The 17,558-nt window shown below is 39.9% G+C and overlaps 1 protein-coding gene across 1 annotated transcript; it reads left to right on the forward strand.

The window, feature by feature from the left end:
- The first annotated feature begins 13,682 nt into the window (after positions 1-13,682).
- LOC114115721 (adenosine 5'-monophosphoramidase HINT1-like) lies at positions 13,683-14,216 on the forward strand. The gene has a single exon (XM_042252443.2). It carries the CDS (start codon positions 13,687-13,689, stop codon positions 14,065-14,067), a length of 381 nt encoding a protein of 126 aa, XP_042108377.1. The 5' UTR covers positions 13,683-13,686; the 3' UTR covers positions 14,068-14,216.
- The last annotated feature ends 3,342 nt before the right edge of the window (positions 14,217-17,558 follow it).

Raw genomic sequence — 17,558 nt, forward strand, 5'->3', positions numbered from 1 at the left:
CAACTTAAATTTGAACACATTCCAAAGCTACATTTTTATTGCCCCCTACATCTTACAGTTTTGCTACTTTACACACTTAAAAGTTTTATATATCTTTTAACTAATTATTGTAGCCTTAGTTAGTTTTACTACTTCTGTCTTTTGGCCTTCTTAGTCACTTTATAAGTAATTAATCTACAGTGTTTGCTATAAACTTACCTTTTCCAGTGAGATTTTTACCTTTATGTTTTCTTGTTACTGTGCCATTTCTTTTCAGCTTTCCTTGTAAAATTTCTTATTAGACTGATTTAGTAGTGATAAATTACTTTGGTTTTTGTTTGTTTGAAAAGCTCTTTATCTTTTCTTCAAATCTAAATGATAACTTTGCTGAATGGAGTATTTTTGGTTGGAAGTTTTTTTCTTTCCCTTTATCATTTTAAATATGTCATGCTGCTTCCTTCTATCCTGCAAAGTTTCTGCTGAGAAATCTGCTTATAACTTTATAGAGTTTCCTTATAAATAGTAATTTGTTTTTCTCTTGCTGTTTTTGGAAATTTCTTTTTAACTTTAAAAATTTTAATTACAGTTTGTCTTGCTATGAATATCCTTGGTTTCATCTTATTTGGAATCTTTGGCTCTTCCTGGACCTAGATGTCTGTTTTCTTCCCTAAGTTAGGTAAATTTTCAGGCATTTTTTTGTTTGTTTGTTTCCTTTTTTCCTTTCTTTTCCGTTCTATCCCTCCTTCCCTTTGCTTTTTTTTTTTTTAAACTATATTTCTTCAAATAAGATTTCTGCCCTCTTTTCTCTTCTTCTTCTAGGACCTCTATAATGTGAATGTTATTCTGCTTGACATTGTCCAAGAGGTTCCTTAAGTTATCTTCATGTGTTAAATTCTTTTTTTTTTTTTCCCCTTTTGCTGCTTTGTGTGGGTGAGTTCCACTGCGCTATTCTGAAGCTTGCTGAACCATTCTTCTGCTTTGTTTAGTCTGCTCTTGAGCCCCTCTGGTGCATTTATCTGTAGTATTCACCTCTGTGACTTCTGTTTGATACTTTCTTACGTTTTCTCTCTCTTTGTAGAAGTTCTCATTGTGTTCACCCATTCTTCCTAGTTCAGTGGGCATCTTGAGGATCTTTATTTCAAATTATTTTTTAAGTCAATCTCTGTTACCTCATTTTGCTTGAGTCTCGGTGTCTGTTTCTCTGTATTTGATGAAACAGCTACCTCTTTGTCTTGAAGAAGTCACTTTGTGTATGATAATTCTCCTTGTTTAATCTTATCCTTGGTTGTCTCCAGACCTTTGAGATTGTATATACTGCCTGATTTATTCTTAAGGGGCTCCATTTGTTGAGGGTATCCCAAGAGCTGTCAGCGTTCAACTGGAAGAATCTCATTTAGCACCTAGGCTTCCTAGGTGGTGGCGCAATTGGTAGAGAATCTGCCACAATGCAGGAGACCTGGGTTTGATCCCTGGGTAAAAATGATCCCCGGGAGAAGGGAATCTTCCCCAGGTAAGAGTAGGTAATCATTGACTACAAGTAGGTAGTTATTCCTAGTCTAATATTCTTGCTGGAGAATTCCACGGATAGAGGAGCCTGATGGGCTACAGTCCATGGGGTTGCAGAGTCTAACATGACTGAGTGACTAACACTTTCACTATAGTATCAGGCTGATTGGCCAGAACCTCAGGCAGCAGCTTTTAAACAACTTTTATACTATATAAATACATGCTGTTCTGTGAGGCCTTCAGGTGTCAAGTCAAAATCTGGAGGTGTCTTCTGGGAGACAGTTGTGAAAATTGAGGCTCTAGAAGAGTATGTAAGCTCCTTTCTGGGAAATTTCATTGAGGCTTAGTAAGACCTGGGATATTTTTGAGGTTGATGTCTCCTTATGTTACCTGAGAGTGCTTCCTTAGTCTCTAGATGTGTGGGAAACTCAAAGTCTGTGCTTCTAGCAAAGAGACTATTTTCACAGGAAGAATGAGTTTGTGTTTTAGTCTGTTCTCTAGGCAGTGCCCTGGGGGTGGTGGCTTGGCAAGAACAGTCTTTCCAGTTATTACTCCTGTGGAGTTCAGGAACATCAGGTCCCTTGACCACCAGAGCGAGATGATGGAGGCATGTCCCTTGTATGGACTGTACACACCTGCTGGCTTTAGCAAGGCAGTTGGAGAGGTGAAGAAGCAAGATATGCTGTCTGCTTATGTTGTTTCATTAATTGTGACAAATATATTGTAGTTTGTTAATGATAGGGGAAACAGGTATATGTAAGAACACTGTGTGCTATCTTCACATTGATTCTGTAATTATAATTTTTTCTAAAATTAAAACTTTATTTAAAAAAGAAAGGCAGTATGAAAATGTCTTGACTGTATATGTCTACAGGCTTCAGCAATGAAGGATAGAGTGCCTTGCTATGCACTTGTACTAGCCTCAGGTTGGAAACAGGAGAAAGCCTGATTTGTTGGTGTTCTCCAACCCCAGCCAGGGGGCAGGGGAGTTCCACAATCACTTCTGCTCACAGACTCTAGCCAGGAGGTTGTATAACACAGGAATAATCTTCCTGTGTTGTCATCTTGGACTTCTCTTCAAGTTACTTGATCTTGAAATGAATATTTTTTAACGCCTTTTTCCACAGTTCAAACTAGTTCGTTGTATTTTAAATGTTCTTCAGTTCAGTTTAGTCACTCAGTTGTGTCTGACCCTTTGCGATCCCATGGACTGCAGCACGACAGGCCTTCCAGTCCATTACCATCTCCTGGGGTTTACTCAAACTCATGTCCATTGAGTCAGTGATGCCAAACAATCATCTCATCCTCTGTTGTCCCCTTCTCCTCCCACCTTCAATCTTTCCCAGCATCAGGGTCTTTCCCAAGGAGTCAGTTCTTCACATCAGGTGGCCAAAGTATTGGAGTTTCAGCTTCAGCATCAGTCCTTCCAATGAATATTCAGGACTGATTTCCTTCACGATGGACTGGTTGGATCTCCTTGCAGTTTAAGGGACTCTCAAGAGTCTTTGCCAACATAACAGTTCAAAAGCACCAATTCTTCGGTGCTCAGCTTTCTTTATAGTCCAACTCTCACATCCATCCATGACTACTGGAAAAACCATAGTTTGACTAGATGAACCTTTGTTGGTAAAGTAATGTCTCTGGTTTATAATATGCTGTCTAGGTTGGTCATGGCTTTTCTTCCAAGCAGTGAGTGTCTTTTATATTCCTGGCTGCAGTCACCATCTGCAGTGATTTTGGAGCCCCCAAAAATAAAGTCTCTCACTGTTTCCATTGTTTCCCCATCTATTGGCCATGAAGTGATGGGACCGGATGCCATGATCTTAGTTTTCTGAATGTTGAGCTTTAAGCCACCTTTTCCACTCTCTTCTTTCATGTTCATCAAGAGGCTCTTTAGTTCTTCTTTGCTTCTGCCATAAGGGTGGTATCATCTGCACATCTCAGGTTATTGATATTTCTCCCGGCAATCTTGAGTCCAGACTGTGCTTCATCCAGCCTGGAATGTCTCATAATGTACTCTGCATTTCAGTTAAATAAGCAGGGTGACAATATACAGCCTTGATGTACTCCTTCCCCGATCTGGAACCAGTCTGTTGTTCCATGTCCAGTTCTAACTGGTGCTTCCTGACCTGCATACAGGTTTCTCAAGAAGCAGGTCTGCTGGTCTGGTATTCCCCTCTCTTTCAGAATTTTCCACAGTTTATTGTGATCCACACAGTCAGAGGCTTTGGCATAGTCAATAAAGCAGAAGTAGATGTTTTTCTAGAACTCTCTTGCTTTTTCGATGATCCAACGGATGTTGGCAATTTGATCTCTGGTTCCTCTGCCTTTTCTAAAACCAGCTTGAACATCTGGAAGTTCATGGTTCACGTACTGTTGAAGGCTGGCTTGGCGGATTTTGAGCATTACTTTGCTAGTATGTGAGATGAGTGCAATTGTGCTGTAGTTTGAACACTCTTTGGCATTGCCTTTCTTTGGGACTGGAATGAAAACTGACCTTTTCCAGTCCTGTGGCCCCTGCTGAGTTTCCAGATTTGCTGGCATATTGAGTGCAGCACTTTCACAGCTTCATCTTTTAGGATTTGAAATAGCTCAACTGGAATTCCATCACCTCCACTAGCTTTGTTCATAGCGATGCTTCCTAAGGCCCACTTTACTTCACATTCCAGGATGTCTGGCTCTAGGTGAGTGATCACACCATTGTGATTATCTAGGTCATGAAGATCTTTTTTTGTATAGTTCTTTTGTGTATTCTTGCTACCTCTTCTTAATATCTTTGCTTCTGTTAGGTCCATACCATTTCTATCCTTTATTGTGCCCATCTTTGCATGAAATGTTCCCTTGATATCTCTAATTTTCTTGAAGAGATCTCTAGACTTTCCCATTCTATTATTTTCCTCTATTTCTTTGCATTGATCACTGAGGAAGGCTTTCTTATCTCTCCTTGCTAGTCTTTGGAACTCTGCATTCAAGTAAGTATATCTTTCTTTTTCGCCTTTGCCTTTTGCTTCTCATCTTTTCACAGCTGTTTGTAAGGCCTCCTCAGACAACTACTTTGCATTTTTGCATTTCTTTTTCTTGGGGATGGTCTTGATCCCTGCCTCTTGTAGTGTCACAAACCTCTGTCCATAGTTCATCAGGCACTCTATCAGATCTAGTCCCTTGAATCTACTTGTCACTTCCACTGTATAATTGTAAGGGATTTGATTTAGGTCATACCTGAACGGTCTAATGGTTTCCCCCACTTTCTTCAATTTATGCCTGAATTTGGCAATAAGAAGTTCATAATCTGAGCTACAGTCAGCTCCTGGTCTTGTTTTTGCTGACTGTATAGAGCTTCTCCATCTTTGGCTGCAAAGAATATAATCAATCTGATTTAGGTATTGACCATCTGGTGATGTCTATGTGTAGTCTTCTCTTGTGTTGTTGGAAGAGGGTGTTTGCTGTTACCAGTGTATTCTCTTGGCAAAGCTCTATTAGCCTTTGCCCTGCTTCATCTGTACTCCAGAGACAAATCTGCCTGTTACTCCAGGTGTTTCTTGACTTACTACTTTTGCATTCCAATCCCCTATAATGAAAAGGATGTCTTTTTTGGGTGTTAGTTCTAGAAGGTCTTGGAAGTCTTCATAGAACTGTTCAACTTCAGTTGCTTCAGCATTACTGGTTGGGGCATAGACTTGGATTACTGTGATATTGAATGGTTTGCCTTGGAAACGAACAGAGGTCATTCTGTTGTTTTCGAGATTACATCCAATTACTGCATTTTGGACTCTTTTGTTGACTATGGTGGCTATTCCATTTCTTCTTCTTTCCCACAGTAGTAGATATAATGGTCATATGAGTTAAATTCACCCATTCCAGTCCATTTTAGTTCACTAATTCCTAAAATGTCAATGTTCACTCTTGCCATCTCCTATTTGACCACTTCCAATTTGCCTTGATTCATGGAACTAACATTTCAGGTTCCTATGCAATATTGCTCTTTATAGCATCAGACCTGTCTTCCATCACCAGTCCCATCCACAAGTGGGTGTTGTTTTTCCTTTGGCTCCATCTCTTCATTTTTTTCTGGAGTTATTTCCCAACTAATCTTCAGTAGCATATTGGGCACCTGTTGACCTGGGGATTTCATCTTTCAGTGTCCTATCTTTTGCCTTTTCATACTGTTCATGGGGTATCAAGGCAAGAATACTGAAGTGGTTTGCTATTCGTTTCTCCAGTGGACCACGTTTTTTCAGAACTCTCCACCATGTGTCGTCCTTCTTGGGTGGCCCTACACGGCATGGCTCATAGTTTCATTGAGTAGACAAGGCTGTGGTCCATGTGATCAGATTGGTTAGTTTTCTATGATTGTGGTTTTCAGTCTGTCTGCCCTCTGATGGAGAAGGACAAGAGGCTTATGGAAGCTTACTGATGGGAGAGACTCACTGAGGGCAAAAGTCTTGCTAGTGCTTATAATTTTCCTGGTTAGAGGCAGTTTTATCTCCTTGTTTTAATATCAAATTGTTTTCCCTGGTGGAATTGAGCTTACATGACATTTGAGTAAAATACAAACATTTTAGGTAAAACTCACTTATTTCCAAATATTTTTATGTTGATCTTACAGAAAAGTCTGTGTGATATAAATGACTTAACCTTTCTTATAAAGTTACCTTTTCTGTAATTATTTGGAAATCCAGAGTGGCACTAGTCCAAAGTCTTTTGGTAGCCATAATGGTGAAGTTTTAAAAACTAAATATTCTGATACCACCCATCTTTGGAATATCTTGCTTGTAATAATTTTAAGCCCAGCGAGCCTTCTTGATGGCAACAACAAATGTTTTGTGTTAATCTATCATGTGATGTATATTAGTTTCATTAATGTTTCCACCTGTAGTTCAAGAATAAAGCCAGATGATGAAAAAATATTTTGTTCAAAGTATAAAAGTGAACAAAGTTTTACAGATGAAAATCCTTATGGGAGATTCAGGGATATGCTAGGTGGTGATTGGTTAATGATCATGGTTCTTTGTTGAAGATCAAAATAAAAATTCACATCAGAAAAAGAACAGAATAAACTGAGATAGAACTCTGAGTGTGAAAGATAAAAGACAAGATAATATAGCTACTTGCTATGTGATAAAAATGAATGTATGTGAACACTAGATGCTTGCATAGGTGTATCATTTTTTCACTCATTCATCCGTAGATAGATACCAGATTTTAGCCTATCTCCTCTAGATATCTCCTTTACATTGTATATTAACTCATGGTAGGAATAGTAAAGATTTTATTTGACTTACAAAGAGAAAGAGAACTCCTGCTGCTGCTGCTGCTGCTGCTAAGTCGCTTCAGTCGTGTCCAACTCTGTGCGACCCCATACACGGCAGCCCACCAGGCTCCCCTGTCCCTGGGACTCCTATATCCTATCAAAAATCGTGATTTAAGGATTCCCATGGGCTTGGAATTGTAGAATTTTAGAATTTGAAGAGATCTTGGAGATTGTTTGGCTCAGTCATTTTACATTTGAGAAAACTAGGGACCAGAAACCCAGTGTGATTCTTCTGATTATGTTGCCATGAATCCAGGGGACTTTAACTCTTATACTCATGACAGCGGCTTCCCAGATAGCTCAGTGGTAAAGAATCCATCTTCCAATGCAGGAGATGCAATAGACCCAGTTTCAACTCCTAGATCCAGAAGATCCCATGGAGTGGGTTGCCATCCCTGGAGCAGGAACCTGGAGTGTTACAGTCCACGGGGTCACAAAGAGTCAGACACGACTGAGTTAATGAGCATGCACACACTCAGGACAAACATCCCTTGCTTCAGTTACAGATGATTATATGCTCTATAGACACCAGCTAAACTTTCCCCCCATATTCAAGTATACAAGAACTACTGTAAATGCAAGCATGAAGTTATAGTAATCATAGCTACCATTTACTGGGGGTTTTCTATATAAAATCCTTTGGACAATATTGTTTATTATTCTGACAATTTGTGAGCTGGTAGTTATCTTTAATTATACTGATAGGAAATTAAAACACAAAGGCAAATTACCATTTTCAAATCCATATACATAGTATGTAGCTGAGCTGAGACTTCATCTCTTTTTAACAGTTTCAGGAGAAGGAGCTAGGGGGAAGAGGAGACACAAATTATCTCATAACTGTGTAAAATATTCCCAGGGTGAGAATTCACATAATGGGAGATTTGGAGGGGCTTGCATGGGGTCGCGAAGAGTTGGAAACAACTGAGCAGCTTCACTTTCACTTTTCACTTTTATGCATTGGAGAAGGAAGTGGCAACCCACTTCAGTGTTCTTGCCTGGAGAATCCCAGGGACGGGGGAGCCTGGTGGGCTGCCATCTATGGGGTCGCACAGAGTCGGACATGACTGAAGTGACTTAGCAGCAGCAGCAACAACATTTCTGGTGGTGACTGAGATACACAGCAATATCAGACACAAACGTTCGAGTTTTAAGAGTTGGTTAAGTCTGAATTTAGGAAATGACATTTATTCTATATAAAGATATATAAAAACCAAGGTATACATATATGCCATTAAACTTTTCTACTAGCTAAAGAAAATTTAAAAGTGATGTATACTATAGGTAGAATATAATCTATTTACATTTCCAGCATTCCATTTTATTCTTTTTTCAAAGGTTTTATCTCTTTGATGAGATTTTTCATTTGTTCATGCATATTGCCAACTGTTTCTACTATGTCATTTAGCATATTAATTATAGATATTTTAAAGTAGTTGTTGGAAACTTCCAACATCTGGGTCATCTTGATGTCTAGTACTAGTGACTGCTTGTTCACTTGACAATGGGTGATTTTTATTTTAACTTTTTTGTATGCCATACTTTCAATTAAATGCCAAGTGTTGTATAGAAGAAGGGTATAAACTGAAATAAATAATATTTATGCCTGGAAATGGGTTTCCCTTGTGACTCAGCTGGTAACGAATCTTTCTGCAATGTGGGAGATCTGGGTTTGATCCCTAGGTTGGAAATCCCCTGGAGAAGGGAATAGCTAGCTACTCACTCCAGTATTCTGGTTTGGAGAATTCCATGGACTATATAGTCCACGGGGTCACAAAGAGTTGGACACAACTGATGGAGGTGATGGAATTCCAGTTGAGCTATTTCAAATCCTAAAAGATGAAGCTGTGAAAGTGCTGCACTCAATATGCCAGCAAATCTGGAAACTCAGCAGGGGCTACAGGACTGGAAAAGGTCAGTTTTCATTCCAGTCCCAAAGAAAGGCAATGCCAAAGAGTGTTCAAACTACTGCACAATTGCACTCATCTCACATACTAGCAAAGTAATGCTCAAAATCCGCCAAGCCAGCCTTCAACAGTATGTGAACCATGAACTTCCAGATGTTCAAGCTGGTTTTAGAAAAGGCAGAGGAACCAGGTATCAAATTGCCACTGGATCATCGAAAAAGGAAGAAAGTTCCAGAAAAACATCTACTTCTGCTTTATTGACTATGCCAAAGCCTTTGACTGTGTGGATCACAACAAACTGTGGAAAATGCTTCAAGAGATAGAAATACCAGAGCACCTGACCTGCCTCCTGAGAAATCTGTATGCAGGTCAAGAAGCAACAGTTAGAACTGGACATGGAACAACAGACTGGTTTCAAATCAGGAAAGGAATACGTCAAGGCTGTATATTGTCACCCTGCTTATTTAACTTATATGCAGAATACATCATGAGAAATGCTGGGCTGGATGAAGCACAAGCTGGAATCAAGATTGCTGGGAGAAATATCGGTAACCTCAGATGTGCAGATGACACCACCCTTATGGCACAAAGCAAAGAAGAACTAAAGATCTTCTAGACGAAAGGAAAGAGGAGAGTGAAAAAGTTGGCTTAAAGCTCAACATTCAGAAAATGAAGATCATGGCATCTGGTCTCATCATTTCATGGCAAATAGATGGGGAAACAATGGAAACAATCAGAGAATTTATTTTGGGGGGCTCCAAAATCACTGCAGATGGTGACTGCAGCCATGAAATACAAAGATGCTTGCTCCTTGAAAGAAAAGCTATGACCAACCTAGACAGCATATTACAGAGTGAAGTAAGCCAGAAAGAAAAACACCAATACAGTATACTAACACATATATATGGAATTTAGAAAGATGGCAATGACGACCCTGTATGCAAGACAGCAAAAAAGACACAGATGTGTATAACGGACTATTGGACTCAGAGGGAGAGGGAGAGGGTGGGATGATTTGGGAGAATGGCATTCTAACATGTATACTATCATGTAAGAATCGAATCGCCAGTCTATGTCTGACGCAGGATACAGCATGCTTGGGGCTGGTGCATGGGGATGACCCAGAGAGATGTTATGGGGAGGGAGGTGGAAGGGGGGTTCATGTTTGGGAACGCATGTAAGAATTAAAGATTTTAAAATTTAAAAAAAAAAAGGGCAGAGACATTGCTTTGCCAACAAATGTTCGTCTAGTCAAAGCTATGGTTTTTCCAGTAGTCACGTATGGATGTGAGAGTTGGACAACAAAGAAAGCTGAGCACCGAAGAATTGATGCTTTTGAACTGTGGTGTTGGGGAAGACTCTTGAGAGTCCCTTGGACTGCAAGGAGATCCAACCAGTCCATCCTAAAGGAAATAAATCCTGAATATTCATTGGAAGGACTGATGCTGAAGCTGAAACTTCAATACTTTGGCCACCTAATGAGAAAAACTGACTCCTTGGAAAAGACCCTGATGCTGAGAAAGATTGAAGGTGGGAGGAGAAGGGGACAACAGAGGATAAGATGGTTGGATGGCATCACTGATGCGATAAACATGAGTTTGAGTAGGCTCCAGGAGTTGGTGATGAACAGGGAAGCCTGGTGTGCTGCAGTCAATGGGGTTGCAGAGTGGACATGACTGAGTGACTGAACTGAACTGAACTGATGGCTGGAAATGGGCTTACTTCTTCCTCTGCCAAATCAAATCTGGGAAGTTGAGTGAATCTAGTCAGTAGTTGCACTGGGTCTGAGTTTTTGTTGTGATCGTTGCATTCAATATACATTAGCTATTAAATACTTCTAACAGTGGGCTGCTACTGCCTTGGGTTTGGGGTGCCATGACGTTTTTCTCAGTGTTCATGTTCCAATTTCAGGAACACTTTGCATGTACGGGCCACATTAAGGATTTCTCTCTACACTCAGCTGCAGGCAACTTTTGTTCCTATCCTCCCTTGCTGCTAAGGACAGTAGGATTTCCTAAACTGTTCCATTGCTGCATGCTTGTGTTTCACATAATGGTTCAGAGAATGGTCATATTTTGTGTCTGTGCTCCAGCAAGGTGGCTCATTTGGACATCCTACTCTGACCCCCGTCTTCGTTTGTAAGCTTCTAGTGGAGGCTTATGAAAAAGAGCTTGTGAATGAATACATTACTGATGATAGAAGGTACCCCTGGTATCTGTGCTTCTAGGGATTATAAATTGTCACAGTAATCCACAGTCAGCCTTAAAGCGTTGTTTATTTTGCTGATTTCTTCTTTTCTTTCTGGCAGGTTGCTTTTTTCTCTTGTGTTTAGTCAAATGTGAATCAGTTCTTGTGTCCCATCTTTCCTTTGGAACTCAGCACACTCAATTTTTCTGAAATCTTAGCTGTAGGTAAGCTTAAGAAAATATATGATTCTGTGGATTTCCCAGCTTTTTTCTTGTTAGGATGAGACTTATACATCTCTTGAAGTTTTCCATTAGTGACCGTAGAAGTCGCTGTCCCATTCATGGTTTAAAAAAAAAAAAGGCGAGTATGCCTATCTGCTTTTTCTTATGCTTAGCTCTAGATATTCATGCAATAATAGCTAGCTGAACAGTCTCAATTTGAGTACTTTTTAGCATTTTTCTTTGTCATGTAGAAAATGTGAGTCAGGCTTGCAATGAGACTGGGTGTTTCAGTGAACCTAGAAGCTTGTGCTTATGGCCAGACAGTACTAGATGGAAATCACTTGAGTGCCGCTTTGAACAATAGCTTATTGCGTCTGTGCTTTGTAACATTATAAAAATGACATCATTTTTTTCATACTATTGTTTGAAAATTAGAACATAGTTTTTCATTCAACATACCTTTTTAAAGCATCTATTTTGTACTAGACACCATTGAAAGTGCTAGGAACACAGGAATTACAAGAGAGAAGCAATACTTTGCCCTTCCAAAGCTTGTATTCAACTGGGAGGAGATAGAGTCTAAACACACACACAAAAGTTTATGTAGTGCTTCCCTAGTGGCTCAGACAGTAAAGAATCTGCCTGCAATGTAGAAGACCAGGGTTTGATCCCTGGGTTAGGAAGATCCCCTGGAAGAAGGCATGGCAACCCACTCCAGTATTCTTGCCTAGAGAATCCCATGGACAGAGGAGCCTGGAGGGCTACCATCCATGATTTCACAAAGAGTCAGACACAACTGAGTGACTTAGCACAGCAAAAGTGCCTTGAAGAAAAAATTAAGTAGGGCAAAGTTTAGAGAGTGAAGGGGCCAGGTGGGAGCTCTGGATATTCGGTGGTCAACATAAATGAGTAGGCAGCTTTTGACTAGAAACTTAGTGAAAGGAAAGAAAAATCAAACTGGTAAAGGTCAGGAAGCAGCAAGTGTGAGGCCCAGCCCTGAAGTGGAACAAGCTTAGTGTACTTGAGCAACAGGAAAGCCATTTGACTGCCGCAGAGTGAAAGAAAGGGCAAGTGAAATAGGGTTGTTTGGAAAGAGGCAGAGTTCAGATTATGAAGGCTTTGTCAGTCCAGATTAGAAAAATTGTATGTCTGCCTGATTCTAACTGCCAGATTGACAGATTTTGTTGTTGTTCAGTCACTAAGTCATGTCCAACTCTTTGGTAACCCCATGGACTGCAGCATGCCAGGCTTCCCTGTCCTTCACTATCTCCCAGAGTTTGCTTAAGTTCAGTTTCATTGAGTCACTGATGTTATATCTAACCATCTTATCCTCTGCTGCCCTCTTCTCCTTTGCCTTCAAACTTTCCCAGCATCAGGGGCTTTTCCAAGGAGTCAGTTCTTCGCATCAGGTGGCCAAAGTATTGGAGCTTCAGCTTCAGCATCAGTCCTTCCAAGGAATATTCAGGGTTGATTTCCTTTAGGATTGACTGGTTGGATCTCCTTGCAGTCCAAGGGACTTTCAAGAGTCTTCATTAGCACCAAAGTTCAAAAGGACCACAATTCTTTGACACTAGGTTTTTCAGTGGTTCCACTCTCACATACGTACATGACTACTGGAAAAAACATGGCTTTAACTATGCAGACATTTGTTGGCAAAACAATGTCTCTGCTTTTTAATATACTGTCTAGGTTTGTCATAGCTTTCTTGCCAAGAAACAAGTGTCTTTAATCTCACAGCTGCAGTCTCCATCTGCAGTGATTTTTGAGCCCAAGAAAATAAAATCTGTCACTGCTTCTACTTTTTCCCCTTCTCTTTGCCATGAGATGAGGGGACTGGATGCCATGATCTTAGTTTTTGAATGTTGAATTTTAAGCCAGCTTTTTCGCTCTCCTTTTTAACCCTCATCAAGAAGGTTTTTAGTTCCTCTTCACTTTGTACCATTAGGGTGTAATCATCTGCATATCTGAGGTTATTGATATTTCTTCTGACAATCTTGATTCCAGCTTGTGAGTCATCCAGTCAAGCATTTCACATGATGTACTCTGCATATAAGGTAAATAAACAAGGTGACAATTTACAGCCTTGTCATACTCTTTTCCCAGTTTTGAACAAGTCATTTGTTTCATGTAAGAGTCTAACTGTTGCTTCATGACCCACAAAATAGTGCAATAGTGTGTGTTTTAAAAAGTGTTAATTCCTTTATCATTTTTGATCACTCATCTCCATGGATGATTGTATTAATCCCATCCCAAGTGAGCGATAGGCAAAAAAGGGGTGTTAATACACTGCTTTAGAATTGTGAATTTTATTAAGACTAACACTAATATATATATAAAATAGTTAAACAAGCACCTACTGTGTAGTACAGTGAATTATATTCGATATTTTGTAATAACCTATAATGGAAAGAATTTGAAAAAGGATATATACATAGGAATCGCTGTTTATCTGAAACGAACACAGCATTGCAAATCAGTTATATTTTAATTAAAAAAAAGAAGAAATAGATAAACATGTCTAAACTGCCCTCCTCCCGACCTTCTCCCCCGCCGGCTGCACGGGAGGGAGGCAGAGATGGCAGATGAGATCGCCAAGGCTCAGGTCGCCCGGCCTGGCGGCGACACGATCTTCGGGAAGATCATTCGCAAGGAAATCCCAGCCAAAATCATTTATGAGGATGACCAGTGTCTTGCTTTCCATGACATTTCCCCTCAAGCACCAACACATTTTCTGGTGATACCCAAGAAACATATATCCCAGATTTCTGCAGCAGAAGATGATGATGAAAGTCTTCTTGGGCATTTGATGATTGTTGGCAAGAAATGTGCTGCTGATCTGGGCCTGAAGAAGGGCTATCGAATGGTGGTGAATGAAGGTTCAGATGGGGGCCAGTCTGTCTGTCATGTTCATCTCCATGTTCTTGGAGGTCGGCAGATGAACTGGCCTCCTGGTTAAGTGTGCTATAGGGATAATTTTGCCTTCTCTATGCAGTGATCAGGTTTGCAAGTTCCAATATGCTAAACAATTTTTTTTTGCCTGTATATGGAGATATTGCAAAAATAATTTTAAAAACCCATACATAATAAAAGACATCATTGCATGGCCTGAAAAAAAAAACAAAAAAACAAAAAAAACATGTCTAAACTGAGAAGACTGTGTGGAAATTAGGAAACTAGAAATTTTGTCCTCCAAACTGTATCAATATTCCACTGTGTGCTGACTGTAACTAGAATTCTAGGGAAAATCTCAGAGTGGTCAGAGTTTGTATTTTGATGTTCTAACTCCCTTAATTACTACGTTTCTTCAAATGCTCTTCTGTCCTACAGATAGCGAGGATCTTTCTATCACCCTATGAAAGCTCTTATTCCTAAAGCCAATATGCGAATTAGGGATTGAAATAAAATTTAGAAGCGAATGACTAATAGACTTTTAAACTCCTAAGCCCTGTCTGTATAAATGCATTCCTGCAGGGATATCTACATTTCAGACGAAAGTGGCTGATAAATGTGAGAAAAAGTATTTTTGGACAAAGGCATCTTGCATATTCAGACTTACTATCTTCAATCCATGTGACTCTGGAACCACAATGCATTCACTACTGTCTATTAATAACCAGACACCTTATCGACTCCTCTCATTTTCATTGAAAAATCTTTGCATTAAAAGAATAGGCAAACTATGACTTTTATATCAAAATTGGCTCACCCTCCACAGACAGGTTTCAAATCTACTTTCTCATATAATCCTTTTGTTTTTTTGTTTTAACAGAGAAAAGCATAATACTCGGATTTAAGAACAGAAACTTAGAGCCAAGGCTGAAAGGTGGCATAGAGGTACTTTGTTCTACCACCCTCCAAAGTTTCTCTTCCTCCTACAGCCCTGCCACAACATCTCATGAGTTCATCATTGGCTGGACAAGTTCCTCTGGTCACTGGAGAATCCAGTGTCTCAAGACAACAAAGATTCTCTTAAATCTTACGTTATTTATTTTATGTTCTTCATTTAGTAGCTAGTCATAGACACATCTCTCATAATTCTCTCATCCTAAAGTATTCATAAATATTGCATGTTGGATTCTGATAAACTCCAAGCTCTCAAAATGCTGATGTTTTTCCTTTAATTTTATTTTATCTTCCTCTTTTGGGTATTGCCTCTTACCCTCATGATTTCTTCTCTGGTGTGTGCATGTGCCTGTGTGTTAAGTTGCTTCGGTTGTGTCTGACTCTTTACGATCCTATGGACTGTAGCCCACCTGACTCCTCTGTCCATGGGATTCTCCAGGCAAGAATGCTGGAGGGGGTTGCTATGCCCTCCTTCAGGGGATCTTCCTGACCCAGGGATTGAACATGCATCTCTTACATCTCCTGCATTGGCAAGCAGATTCTTTACCATTAGTGCCACCTGGAAAGTCCTTCCTTTTATATTTATATTCTTCTGCATTTCTTTTGTGAACTTGTCAACTTTTTTTTTTGGTGATAAAAAAGCTTGACTTTTTTCTATTGCTAGCATTGTTATAAGAAAAGATCAGTTTACTTGTTCATTCATTCATTAAATAGTTATTCAGAGTGAGGCATTTATTTAGTACATTCACTGAAAGCACAATAGTGAACAAAATGAAATTTTTTGATTTAGATGTTGTGGCACCTAACCACACATGTTATCTACTTACTTTTCTATCCCCTGAAACTTGACACAGGTCCTCTGTGTACATATGCATAACATGTACATGTGTAATTCCTTTGGATGTCAAGAATGAGAAATTCTGGAGGTTCTCTAATATATGGGATTTTAATTCCTGTAAAATCATAAATATCAGTGAGACTAAAGTAAGAACTGCTCCACAGGCCCTTTGTTATTGCTGAGAATTGGGTACTTTCTCCTCTCCTTTAGTCTCTGGATTCATCCTGTGCTCTGGCGTCTTCAGAGTCTCAGCACTTCGGGACTCTGCCTTCTCAGTGGAGTTGTCTTGATGGTGCTCTCATTTCCTGTCCTCTCTGAAACTCAGGACTTTGTTCTGGTTTGAAGTAGACTTTTCAAAGCAGTATACTCTAGGTGACAGTCCTACTCTGAACTACCACTTAAACTTCCCTTAGTTCCTGAGAACATTATAATCTCTTTAGTTAGTTCTTTAGCTCAGTAATGCAGTTGTGTCCAACTCTTTGTGACTCCATGGACTGTAGCACACCAGGCTTCCTTGTCCGTCATCAACTCCTGGAGCTTACTCAAACTCAGTTCATCCCATCAGTGATGCCATCCAACCATCTCATCCTCTGTTGTCCACTTCTCCTCCCACCTTCAATCTTTCCCAGCATCAGGGTCTTTTCTAAGAACTCAGTTCTTCACATCAGGTGGCCAAAATATGGGAGTTTCATCTTCAGCATCAGTTCTTGCAATGAATATTCAGGACTGATGTCCTTTAGGATGGACTGGTTGGATCTCCTTGCAGTCCAAGGGACTCTCAAGAATCTTCCCCAACACCATAGTTCGAAAGCATCAGTTCTTCAGCTCTCAGCTTTCTTTACAGTCCAACTCTCACATCCATACATGACTACTGGAAACACCATAGCTTTGACTAGACGGACCTTTGTTGGCAAGATAATGTCTCTGCCTTTTAATATTTTGTCTAGGTTGGTCATAGCTTTTCTTTCAAAGAGCAAGTGTCTTTTAACTTCATGGCTGCAGTCACCATCTGCAGTGATTTTGGAGCCCCCCGAAATAAAGTTCCTCACTGTTTCCATTGTTTCCCCTTCTATTTGCCATGAAGTGATGGGATCAGATGCCATGATCTTAGTTTTCTGAATGTTGAGTTTTAAGCCAACTTCTTCACTCCTCTCTTTCACTTTCATCAAAGAGGCTCTTTAGTTCTTCTTCGCTTTGGGCCATAAGGGTGGTGTTATCTGCACATCTGAGGTTATTGATATTTCTCCCGGCAATCCTGATTTCAGCTTGTGCTTCATCCAGTCTGATATTTCTCATGATGTACTCTGCATGTAAGTTAAGTAAGTGGGGTGACAATATATAGCCTTGATGTACTCCTTTCCCAGTTTGGAACCAGTCTGTTGTTCCATGTCCAGTTCTAACTGTTGCTTCTTGACCTGCATACAGATTTCTCAAGAGGCAGATCAGGTAGTCTGATATTCCCAACTCTTTCAGAATTTTCCACAGTTTGTTGTGATCCACACAGTCAAAGGCTTTGGCATAGTCAATAAAGCAGAAGTAGATGTTTTTCTGGAACTCTCTTGCTTTTTCCATGATCCAGCAGATGTTGGCAATTTGATCTCTGGTTCCTTTGCCTTTTCTAAATCCAGCTTGAACATCTGGAATTTAATGGTTCACTTATTGTTGAAGCCTGGCTTGGAGGATTTTGAGCATTACTTTGCTTGCCTGTGAGATGAGTGCAGTTGTGTGGTAGTTTGAACATTCTTTTGCATTGCCTTCAGTATCTC

This window comes from Ovis aries, chromosome 7 (genome assembly GCF_016772045.2).
Source record: "Ovis aries strain OAR_USU_Benz2616 breed Rambouillet chromosome 7, ARS-UI_Ramb_v3.0, whole genome shotgun sequence".
Lineage (NCBI taxonomy): Eukaryota > Metazoa > Chordata > Mammalia > Artiodactyla > Bovidae > Ovis > Ovis aries.

Coding starts and splice junctions, on each gene's coding strand:
- LOC114115721 (XM_042252443.2), top strand. CDS start 13,687: ATGGCAGATGAGATCGCCAAGGCTCAGGTCGCCCGGCCTGGCGGCGAC.